The sequence below is a fragment of the Gossypium hirsutum genome, chromosome A08 (genome assembly GCF_007990345.1).
Source record: "Gossypium hirsutum isolate 1008001.06 chromosome A08, Gossypium_hirsutum_v2.1, whole genome shotgun sequence".
NCBI classification, from domain to species: domain Eukaryota; kingdom Viridiplantae; phylum Streptophyta; class Magnoliopsida; order Malvales; family Malvaceae; genus Gossypium; species Gossypium hirsutum.
The window spans coordinates 76,634,913-76,647,492 of record NC_053431.1 but is presented as its reverse complement, the minus strand read 5'-3'; the positions used below and the strand labels follow the sequence as shown (position 1 = coordinate 76,647,492).

General features: G+C 32.0%; 1 protein-coding gene across 1 annotated transcript; it reads left to right on the top strand.

The window, feature by feature from the left end:
* Positions 1-203: 203 nt before the first annotated feature.
* On the top strand, positions 204-1,957 carry LOC107928771 (probable inactive receptor kinase At5g58300). The gene is made up of 2 exons (XM_016860038.2): positions 204-669; positions 1,264-1,957. The coding sequence occupies exons 1-2, from the start codon at positions 234-236 to the stop codon at positions 1,821-1,823; spliced, it is 996 nt and encodes a 331-aa protein (XP_016715527.2). The 5' UTR covers positions 204-233; the 3' UTR covers positions 1,824-1,957.
* The last annotated feature ends 10,623 nt before the right edge of the window (positions 1,958-12,580 follow it).

Genomic DNA, 12,580 nt, shown 5'->3' with positions numbered 1-12,580 from the left:
AACTAAGATTGTTTCTAACCAGAATCGAAGAGAATTTCCATGGTTATTCCTTGGATTAAATGAATCCATAAAATGCCAAAACAAAGTATCACCGCTCCGGATTCGATGTTTCCAATGAAAAAAAAACACATCATGTAAAACCAACGTAAACCAGCCAAAATCTGGATCCACCCAACTCCATAACCTGTTTTCCAAGAATCACCATTTCCCTTTCATCTCCCACTACAAAAAAAATGTTGTCAAGAGCCTTTACAAAACCCAAAAGGAGTTTTAAAGAGTACGGTGAAAACAGCAGGTCAGGGTCCATCTCCGAATACGATGATTGCATCGTAGGATTTATAGATGACTTACCATTAATTCCTTGTGAAAACAATGGGCCATCACTGTCCCTGAAGGAGGTTTTGAGGACATCGGTGAGTGTGATGGGAGAGAACGCCAGGGGATTGACTGAAAAAGTGGTGTTATCCAATGCTAGACTTTGCACCCTAAAGAGGTTCCGGAAGGTAATAGTGAGGAAGAGTGAGTTCGGCAGGAGAGTGGAGAAGTTGGCTCAGGTTTGCAACAACTGCGACTACCTCGTTCCCATCACTGCTTACTTATATGCCAAGAGGATCAAGCTTGTTGTTTCGGATTACTATCCCATGGGAAGCTTAGCTGACCTTCTTTCAGGTGACTTCTCTCAATTCCTTCATGCAACCTTAGCTCTCAATTCTCATCAATACGATTGCATAAGAATTGCCTCTTAATCGGTTCTCCGCCTAACACTAGTTTTTGTTTAGGTCAAATTTTGCTTTTAGTTCTCGTTCTAAGTTAAAGGATTTAATTTATATATTTGAATTTTAAAATTTTAATACAATGAAACTAAACCTGACAAATTTATTAAGTTAAATTATGCTAGTTTTATAATTTTATATGATAAATATATTATCATATTACATATTAACTTATAATTTTTATATAATATTTATAGAAAATATTATATCATTTTAGTTAATAGATTTAATGACTATCTTTCAAGTCTATAAACTAAAATTTTAAAATTTAAGAAATATAAAGATTAAACATGATTAAATTGGAGGATAAGGGTTAAAACCCTAATCTTCCACACATTAGAGACTAATGATAGCATTTGAATTTAAGTTTTAGATTAAGATTAAAATTTAAAATTTTGAAAAAATCTAAAAGCTAAAATTAAGAAAATTAAAATATATCAGCTTTAGCATGATGTTTTATGTTTATACGATGTTGTAATTGATAATGAAGGTGGGAGGCGAGGCCAAACTGCCTTGAATTGGAATGAACGTGTGATAATAATAGAATCGATTGCAAGAGCAATAAGTTTCATCCACGGACAATCCCCAGAAACAGTAAAGAACATGAAAATGAACGTTCATGGAAACATAAAATCCTCCAACATCATGATAAACATCGACCTCACCGCTCGGTTATCAGATTATGGGTTCGTTCAGTTGGCCGACTGCGTCGAAGATTGCGATACCAAAGAAAAACGCGCAACAACTCATAATATTTACTGTGAGAATTTGAGCCAAAAGAGTGATGTTTTTAATTTCGGGATGGTGTTACTGGACATGCTAGGGGCTGTGCAGGACCTAAGTTACATGGACTGCATAGTTAAACTGAAGGAAAGCATAAAACAGGGTGACATTCCATTCTTCGAGTTTCATATGAAAGGGAAAGAACGGAAGCAAGCTTTGAAGGTATTGGAGATTGCTTTGGCATGCACCAGCAGCTTGCCAGAGACAAGGCCTTCCGTTCACCAAATCCTTTTTGATCTTACTCATCTTCTCAAAACTTCCAAGTAGTTAAGTTGTTTGTCTGTCTGTGTTAAACACATTATTTGCATTTGTTAAAGAAAAAAAACCCCTAAAATGGGGTTTTATTAGACTGTTTTGATCAGCATATGTCACATAAAATGGAGAAGATAATGTTGTGAACTGAATATTCTATTAAATCCCTTATAGTTTAATAATCGAGCGGTTTGATGATTGCATTGAGATTGTTGATTGATCTACATTTTTGTGAACCTATTTCAAGCTACTTTCTTTTCATTTCCTAACTCAATGAGTTGTGATGGTAAAATGTTACTTTAGGTAAATCAAGTATGGTTATTTTGGTTTAATTCTTAATATGTGTAGATTTGTTTTGGTTTATTGATATGTTGAATCATATTTCAATATAATTATTTGGATAAGGATTATTTGTATTTGTAATTGTGATCATACTTGTGTTTATAATCTCAAAAAAAATTTTATTTATTTGATAACTTCTTTATCAATTTTATTATTTATGTTTGTGATTCATCTATCTTAATAATGTTGTTTTTAATATTCGAACTTACATCTTCTTTACACTTGTTAACATTTTATTATAATTTTAATTCTATTTACTTTTGTTTTAACAAATCATTAGTTGTTATTAAATTATTTATTATAAAATTTCACTTGTTTATGTTTAAATCGAGTCCAAAAAATACATTTATATTTCTCTTTATCATTTGAAAATTTCCAATAATAAGGAAGTTTGAAGTGAAATCATAAGGTTTTTCAAAAGAGTTGGTTGGCATTAGCTTAGCTTGAGAAACAGTTGTAACAATAATTTTATTACCTTTAACCATAGTATTTAACGTCCAAGGTTGTCTTGGATATAACTTCTTACAACCTTTTTTTTTTTTTTTGGTAAGAATCGCACACCGCTGCATACATCAAGGAAAAAGGGTTTTGTCATGCAATTCCTTGAATCTTTTTATATAATTTTTGATATAATTAAAGGAAAATTATCTGATATAATTTTTTAGATTTCACAATTAGAATTAAGGGGTTAATAAGTATTTTATAAGAATATAATAAAATATTTAAAAATAACTATTTAAAAAAGAGAGACAACATCAATTTTTAAAACTGCTTATAAAATTAAAAAAAAGTACATTGCCAATATACCAAATACTCATCTATAATTTAATAGTTTTTTTTGTATGATTTTATAATGAAATAAGAAAAGCATTTACCTAAAATTTTTATGCATTCAATTTCAATTATTAAAAGTCTGCCTTAGTAGTTAGGAGTGAGCATTCGATTGAATCGAATCGAATAAAAAATTTTAAGTTAATCGAGTTAACGAATCCTATTTTATCATCCTAACTCGATTTGAAATTTTCTCAAATCGAGTTGAGTGAGATGGAATTCGAATCGAATCGATTATATTTGTTCGAGTTAAATTTTAAAAAATAAATTTGGATCCTTGTAACCACTGTCACCCATTGTAATTAAATTTGCCCACCGTAATTAAATTTGTTATTAACTTTCATCTCATCATAATATATTTATTAATTTTTATATACGAGTTAGCTTTTTTGCTTGCTTAGTTGCTTCAATTATCTTCTGATTTTTGTCACTATGTATTTTAAAATAAAAAATTATATTAAATATAAAAATGTGATGTTTTAATAAAAGTTATGTGATGTTTTAATAAAAGTTATCTTAAGGATAAAATGTGAAATTGATACCAACATAAAATTTTAACACAAATATTTTATGCCATCATCAATAATTCAATTTTAACAGAAATTTATAGAGATTTAATATGATTAAACAATTCAATAATATAAATAGTAAAAAATGTGAAATTTAATTTAATAATATAAATAGTAGATATAAATAAAATTATTACTATTTAGTTTTAGTGATTTTTTTGGATGATTTTTTATTTGGGGGGTAAAGGGTGAAAAATAAAAGTTTAGGGGGAAAATAAAAAGTTTTGAGTGTTGGGGAATAAAATTTTGGGGGGAATGTAAAAGGGTTTGGGGGTTTATGATAAAAATGTAAAACATTATAGTTTGGTATTCAGTCTATTCGAATTATTCGAGTTACTCGAATTCGAAAATTAAACTCGATTTTAACTCGAAATTCGAAAAATATTTGAGTTGACTCTAATAACTCAATTCGTTTAACTTGAAATTCATTTTTTTAATTTTTTCGAGTCAAATCGAGTTTTGCTCACCCCTAAACAGTTTTCTCTCGTTTGTCTGCTCTTAGTGATATGTTCCTTTGTTCTCTAATTTGTTCTCTTGTCTTCTTCCAGTATCTTTGTTTTGTTGCTTTTTCTTCTTTCCTATGGAAAATTAGTGGCGAGGTTGAGTATTGAAGATGGAGAAGATGAGGCATGGTAGTTCCATAGGGGAATTGAACCTAAAAAAAATGATGTATAAGTTTTGACTAGTTGGATGTTTTCTCACGGTAAGTGTTCATTTCCCAATAATGTGAAATACAATGAAAAATCTTTGGCATCCTTTTTGGGTGTTTTGATTTCAGATTTGAGGGAAAAACGATACTTTTGTAAATTTGATCATGAGTTAGATATTGCTAGAGCGATTAATGGCACACCATAGATTTTCAACAATCATCTTTTGGTGTTTCATCGGCTAGAGGAAAATGAAGACCCGATGCAAGTGCCTTTGATTTTCTCTTATTTCTGGATTCAAGTCCATAATTATTATTCGAAGTTGTTGCCAAACAGTTTGGAAATCTCATCGGATTGTTTATGGAGTATGATGTCAAACAGTATAGTCATAGGTATAAGAATTTTATGAGAATTCATCTTAAATTTAATGTTCGAACACCCTTAAAATGTCAAAAGAAGATTATTCTTTCTCCTTCAAATCACGTTTACGTGAAGTTTCAATATGAGAAACTAACGTTCTTCTTTTTCTTGTATGGATGCCTTGAACATGGGGTTAGTTTTTGCCCCATCTAATTCAATCATGGTACAAAAGAGATGGAATTAGGATATGATTTCTCATTGAAGGCACTGCCCAGGAGGGCCACCTCCGTGACGAATGCTTGACTTCGGAAAGACAATAATGTAGAATCCTTGGGGGCCAAGTTTGGAAAGAAAGATAGGGGGAGAAAGTTACAAGTTGGTCAACAACATGATTTTAGGCAGAGAATCAATCCTATCTTGGGATTTAATTTAGAAGGAAATTTGAATTGGACAGGAAGGAAAGAAGCGGGATCTTTTAGTGGGTCGGGTAAGGATATTACAAAACATGATTTGGAGGATAATCCAATTGAAGGTATTGATGGGAGGAAGAGGCAAAGATCTACTATACAAGTTTCCAATGTTTCTGGTTATTCAGATTCTTCGGAGACTACTGATGAACGTAGCCAAGCTTGTCACCAAGGGATATCGACAGCTGTTGTTAGGCATGTCGACTGGATGCAATGAAAATAATATGTTGGGGAGTTCACGGGCTATTAGGAGGCTTCAGCATATGCTAAAAATTTACCATCCCCAAATTATCTTCTCTATCGAGACCAAACTTAATTCAAGCATGATGGAAAAGTTCGTAAGAGATGTGGATTTCAAAGTGGTATTGATGTGTCGGCTGATGACATAAGAGGAGGTTTCAATATTAGATGGAATACAGGGAGCACAAAAACATTGAGAAGCCCTCAAAAAATCACATTGATGTGGAGATTCAGGAGGGGCCAGTGATTGCTCGTTATTTACAGACGATTGCATTCTGTATGGGGAAGCTATAGTGAGGGGTGCTTATATTATGAAGAATATTTTGAGAGAGTATGAAGCTTGCTCAGGTCAATACATTAATTTTGACAAAACTGTGCTTTACTATAACTCTAATGTTTTAGATCAACTACACGTAGTAGTTTCTCAAATTCTTGATGTTCGTCACTCTTCAGACTCAAAAAAAGATCTTAGGCTCCTTAATATGGTGGGTCACAAAAAAAAAAAAAGAATGGTCTTCCAGTTGTTGAAAGACCAGATGAGCAATCGAATTAATAGTTGGTGTATTAAACATATTTGCCAATGAGGCAAAGAAGTTTTTATCAAAGCTATTCCTAATTATTTGATGTCTTGCTTTTTGTTGCTTACTTCTTTTAGTATAGATTTGGAGCTTACTATTAGTAAGTTTTGGTGGCAGAAACATCATGGAAAGCGAGGGATTCACTGGTTTGAGTGGACTAGGTTATGTGATCTTAAATAAAATGGTGGTATAGGTTTTAGGTGTCTACCAAATTCAACTTGACACTTTTTGCTAAACAAGGGCGGCATTTGATTTGTTATCCTAATTCCTTATTAGTGCACACGTTAAAAAAAATATATTATTTGGAGTCCATTTTTTTAAAGGCAAGTTTAGGCACTCACCCATCATATACTTGGAAGAGTATTTAGGCATCAAAATGGCTTTTCCAAGCAAGACTATGCTGGCAAGTTCGAACAGGAGACAATATTTCAGTTTGGAATGATGATTGGGTTCCAAGTTTGACAGATTATAAGATCCAAAACAATGTTAGCAACCCGATTATAAATTGGGTTTTTGATCTAATTGATCTAATCTCAAGACATTAAAAAGAGCAATTAATTACCAGTATCTTCAGTGTTAGCGAAGTAGAAATGATCTTATGCATTCCCCTCGCTCGGTTTCCTCATGAAGACAAGCTTGTTTGGTGAGGTAAAACTTTAGGAAAGTACACAGTGAGAAGTGGATACAAAATCCTTTTACAAGGTATTAACACTCATATGCCTAATAATAATTAAATACTTGTACATCCTTTTATAAAAATATTTGGAAACTTGATTTGCCAGCTAAGACAAATATTGCAAATTGGTAAGCTTTTCATAAATTCATCCCTAATTTCAAATAAAAGACTTGTCGGTTCAGCAGTATGTCCTATATGCTCTAGTGGGAATGAAAACTTAGAACATACTTTCTGAGATTGTTATACTGCAAAGGAAGCATGCCAGGAGTTCCCATGAGTTGTTAGATTCAAAATACAAAGACTGACTAGTAAATATTTTTTAAAATGTCTCAAATTATCACGATTGAATTGTGGCTTGTGCAATTAGGTGTAACAGCCTGTTTTCAGTCAAATCGGAATAGCAATTTTGGAACAACAAATCTAAAGTCAAAATATTTATTTTATTATTATTTTAATGTTTACAACATAATAGCATGTATGTGTGAAAATTTCGTTAAGAAATTTTATTGTTTAAATGGTCAATTTGAGAAAAAGGACTAAATCGCGCAAAGTGCAAAAGTGATGTTCTATTAGCTAAAAGTGCCTAATAGCTATGGAACTTAAAATAGGAGATCTTTATGTTTTAATTAGACCATTTTTATATTGGGTGGACATTCATGGACATAAAACAAGTGATTTTTAATGTTTTAAACCAAGGTTAATTTAGTAAATTATGAAATAAGTTAAAATAAATAAAAAAAATCATAAAATGTGTGTTCATCTTCCATCTTCAACTGATTATCAAAAGAAAAGAAGCCATATTATTTCATCTAGGGTTCAGTCATTTGAAAGCTAAATTGGTAAGTCATTTTAACTCGGTTTTTAAAGATTTTTACGTTTTTGAGATCGTTGCTTCGTATTCTAGCTAGCTCGTACCTTAAATTTTGAAACTGTTAAAGATTTATCATGTTGCCATTGCTGAATTTCAGTACAGCTTTTTATTTGCAAATCGACAGACAGTCTAAGTGTGTAATTCAGACTCTCGAAGATATACTATGATGTTGTGTTTTAGAGTTTGAAAGCAATTGGGAGAAATATTTACCGTTGGTTGAATTTGCGTATAATAACAATTTTCAATCGAGCATAAACATGGCTCCATATGAAGCATTGTATGGTCATAAATACTGAACTCCATTGTATTAGACAGAGTTGAGTGAGAAAAAGATTCACGGGGTTGATTTGATCTGAGAAACGGAAGAAAAAGTGGAAGTAATTCTAGATTGCTTGAAAGCAGCTTTAGATTGTCAGAAATAGAATGCGGATTTGAAATGAAAAGACATTGAATTTTAGATCGGTGACAAAGTGTTTTTGAAATTATCTCTGTGGAAGAAAATCCGTCGATTTGGTCGTAAAGGTAAATTTGATTCCGCGTTTCATTGGGCCTTATGAGATTATTGAACGAATAGGGCCAGTAGCATATCAACTAACATTACCAGTTGAGCTAGAGAAGATTCATAAAGTATTTCATGTGTCGATGTTGCGTTGATATAGATCAGATCCATCACATGTGATTTCTCCATCTAAAATTGAAATTCAACCCGATATGACATACAACGAAGAACCGATCAGAATTTTAGCTCGAGAGATCAAAGAATTAAGAAATAAATACATAGCTTTAGTAAAAGTCTTGTGCCATCGTCACAGTATTGAAGAGGCAATGTAGGAGCCCGAGGAAGCTATGAGAAAACAGTACCCTAACCTATTCACTGGTAAGATTTTCGGGGACGAAAATCCCTAAGGGGGGAGAGTTGTAACAACCCGTTTTTAGTCAAATTAGAACGGTGGTTTTGGAACCATAAATATGAAGTTGAAATATTTATTTTATTATTATTTTAATGTTTACAGCATGATAGCATTTATGTGTGAAAATTTTGTTAAGAAATTTTATCGTCTAGATGGTCAATTTGAGAAAAAGGACTAAATTGCGTAAAGTGCAAAAGTGATGTTCTATTATCTAAAGGTGCCTAATAGCTATGGAACTTAAAAGAGGAGGTCCTTATGTTGTAATTAGACCATTTTTATATTGGTTGGACATTTATGGACATAAAAAAGTGATTTTTAATGTTTTAAACCAAGGTTAATTTAGTAAATTATGAAATAAGTTAAAATAAATAAAAATAAAATTATAAAATGTGTGGTCATCTTCCATCTTCAACTGATTATCAAAAGAAAAGAAGCCATATTATTTCATCTAGGCTTCGGTCATTTGAAAGCTAAATTGGTAAGTCATTTTGGCTCTGTTTTTAATGATTTTTATGTTTTTGAGATTGTTACTTCGTATTCTAGCTAGCCCATAACTTAAATTTCAAAATTGTTAAAGATTTATCATGTTGCAATTGTTGAATGCTTGAGTAATTTGATGAATTATGATAGAGATGGAAGGTTTAATGTTAGATTAATAGTTTTTGTTTAGATTAATAGTTTTTGTAAAGTGATTTTTGACAAAAATGTCAAAAATGGATTAAATTGAGAAAATGTAATATGTGGTGGTTAAAAGTGCGAATAAATTGAAAATATGGGCTTCTAGTAACATGTATTAAATTCGGCTAAGCATGAGTTTGTAGTAAATTACATGAATTTACAATTTTATGAAATAAGGACTAAATTGTGAAAAATGTGAAAGTTTAGGGGCAAATGTGTAAAATAGCCCTAATGCATATGTTTGGATTGATTTGAATAAATAATTGATTAAATGAGTTAATTTTGAATGTATTTAGATTAAGAAAAATGAAATTCGGATTAAGAAACGAAAGTTATTGACTAATCGACTCGAGTCGTTGTTTTAATATCTGAGGTAAGTTCGCATATAAGAAGCACTGTTATAATTATGGTTTTAATGTTCTGATATTGCATAAATTGTATATATGAGACTACAATCATGTTCGAAGACAAAGCAGCTATATATGGCACTTAGTGTGTGAGATTGAGATAGCTTCGGCTATATATGGCACTTAATGTGCGGTTTGAGATAGCTTGGCTATGTACGACACTTAGTATACGAGATATCTAGTATTCAACGGTATTAAAAACATGTATAAGCTTGTTATCGTGTGAAGTTATGATGTTTGCATATAAGCATATGAATAAGCATGTAAAAGGTTTGTTAGTAATCATAAATTTCATGTTAATATGTTTAAATTGATGAATAGTGTATTTGTTATTAGTTAAGTTCATATCATATGAGCTTATTCAGCTATAAAGCTTACTTTGTTTATTTTCCATGTCTTATAGTGAATTTAAAGCTAGTTCAGAGTCGGGGATCGTTGGAGACTACGTCACACTATCCAACCATCACTTTGGTCCTCTTGAGCTTATGGTTTGGTCAAATGGCATGTATAGGATATTGGTCATGTTGGTTATGTTTTGGTTTGTATTTATATAGCCATGAGATTTGGCTTGTTTTGGTATGTTTGAACCAAATGTTGGTATATATAAATATGGCTTATGTTGTGAATTCATGTAAAAGTATTTTGAGTCCATGGATAAATATGTGAATGACTTATAATATGAGATTTGTGGAATTGATATCATACTTGTGAATTGATACAAAATGATATGTGTTTGGTACATGTTTAACTAGTTGAATTGTATATGTATTTTGGTATGTTTTGATAGAGTAAGATTTGAAGTTATAAGCATGTTGGAATATTGGTATTAGATATGGTATGAATTAGTCTTGATTGTGGCTAAATTGGTGTTTATGTAGGCTTTGAATTCCTGCCAATTTGGTTGTGTAAGTATATGCAAATTTGGGTGGTAAATAGCCAATTTTTGTTAACACGGGCAGAGACACGGGCATGTGTCTCAGCCGTGTGTGACACACAGTCTTGTTACACGGCTGTGTGTCCCCTGATATTGAAATTGAAATGAAGTTAGTATGCTTCACACAATCTCACACACGGGCGTGTGACTTGGCCATGTTGCATAAGTCAGTATACCCTACAGATTTGGCATGGCCTAGCACACAGCTTGGTACATGGGCGTGTGTGGCCACTTCGAAGGGCACACAGGCTAGACACACGAGTGTGTGGTTGGTTGTGTGACCCAAGTCAGTAACCTCACTTGTTTGGACACGGGGTAGAACACGAGCTAGGGCACGACCATGTGCTCCCCTGTGTCATAGGCCGTGTAAGACACACGGCCTGACCACACGGGTGTGTGTCCCCTATTTTGAGAAAAATTTTACCACTCTCAATGCATGTCTAAGGCCTTATAGGCTCGTTTAAGGGACACTATGACTGTTTATGTTTGAGTTGTATTTGAATTTATAAATTGTATATGAAATGTATGTTTAAAAATGTTATAAGCCCGATAATGCTCCATAACCCTATTCTAGCATTGAATACGAGTGAAGGGTGTTACATTTGGACATCAAGAAGCAAAGTAATTCATGAAGGGGGTCATACAGACAGCTCAAGAAACAACCAATATTATCATTTCTTATATTTTTGAACTAGATGCTATTAATGAGAGTTTACCTGTTAGGAGGGTGGAATCTGAAAGATGGAGGTTGTCGGAGTTCCCTTTAGTAAATATCAACTATAGTGCTACCTTTCAAAGTTATACGACGAGAACATGTATAGGGATTATGGTTAGAAACTTTAATGGTTTTGTGCTTGGATCACGTATGATTATAAATTACTACATACCTTTAATTTTTGGTGCGGAGGCTCTTACATGTTTCCTGGCTGTCCAAATGGGTCTTGATCTGGGTTTTCTGGAGGTGAAGATTGAAGGTGATGCTCTTACAATGGTTAAGAAGCTTAATGCAAACAACCAAGACAAGTATGTAATAAGTATATATATTATGGACTCGAAATAACTCAATACTAACTATTGCAAATGTATTTTACTACATGCATTGAGATAGGGGAATGGTGTGGCATATCTTTTAGCTACTGAAGGTATTTGCAGCGGAGAAACAACTTATATGTTAGAAGAGGTGCCTTCATTTGCTGATGACACAGTGGAAAAAGACGAGTGGTGGACTGATCTACCATATTAGACTTTGGTGTTCGCTATTTGATAATGGTCCCTGAGATCTAGATTTTTTAAGGGACAAAAATGTTTTTTGATGGGCTCATAATTCTTTTGTTTCTGACGCTTTGATTGAAGTTAATGAGTTCATTGTTTGGCTGGGTTTTTCATTTTATGTTTGGTTAGGGAACTTTGTTTTTCTTCTTTTACAATTTTACAATTTTGGTTTTATTTTTCTCCAATATTGTATTGGGAACCATTCCTAATTAAATAAAAGTCTAGTTGTTTTCGATAAAAAATAACATCATTGAATATATACTAGTTTTATATTAGCAGGTGAAAAAAAATAAATTTATTTAATAATGATTTTTGAAAAGGGTTAATATATACAGAAGTACTTGAACTTGGTAATTTATACCTATTTGTTAACTAAACTGTAACAATCCATTTTTAGTGATGTCAGGAATAATGGTTTCGAGACCACGATTCTGATAAGTGAGTCAGTATTTTAATGTCTATAGGGTTATATTAGGGTGGTATTAAATTTTAGTTAAAAAAATTTAAGGTTTGAGTAATTAATTTAGAAAAAAAAAGTATTAAATAGTAAAAGTTATAAAAGTTGATGTTTATTAGCTAAAAGTATTAAATGGCTATGTGATCTTAGATTAATGGATCAAAAGGGTAAAATTCCATAAAATTTAGATAGTGGATAGTTATGATATGGTTTTGGTGAAATTTTAACAGTTTTTAAAGGTTAGTTTTGTAATTAGATAAATTAAGTTAAAACTAATAAAATAAAGATGAAACAAAAATCATCTTCATCAATTTCTTTTACTCAAGAACCAAACACCATTGTTAAAGAATGGGGGAAGCTTCGGCCAAAGAAAATTTTAATACATGGTATGTGTTTGAGCCCCATTTTTAGTGATTTTTATTTTTTTTGAGTTCGGATTAGCTTAATCTAGCTAGCCTGGGGGTCAATTTGTAAAATTATTTAAAGTCTAGAGACTTGTCATGATTGAGTTTGAATGTGTTTTGAATTTAAT

Excerpts from the sequence above, each read along its gene's own strand:
- LOC107928771 (XM_016860038.2), top strand. The coding sequence starts at position 234 with ATGTTGTCAAGAGCCTTTACAAAACCCAAAAGGAGTTTTAAAGAGTAC. Across the intron at positions 670-1,263 it reads CTTAGCTGACCTTCTTTCAG|GTGGGAGGCGAGGCCAAACT; the intron begins GTGACTTCTCTC and ends TTGATAATGAAG.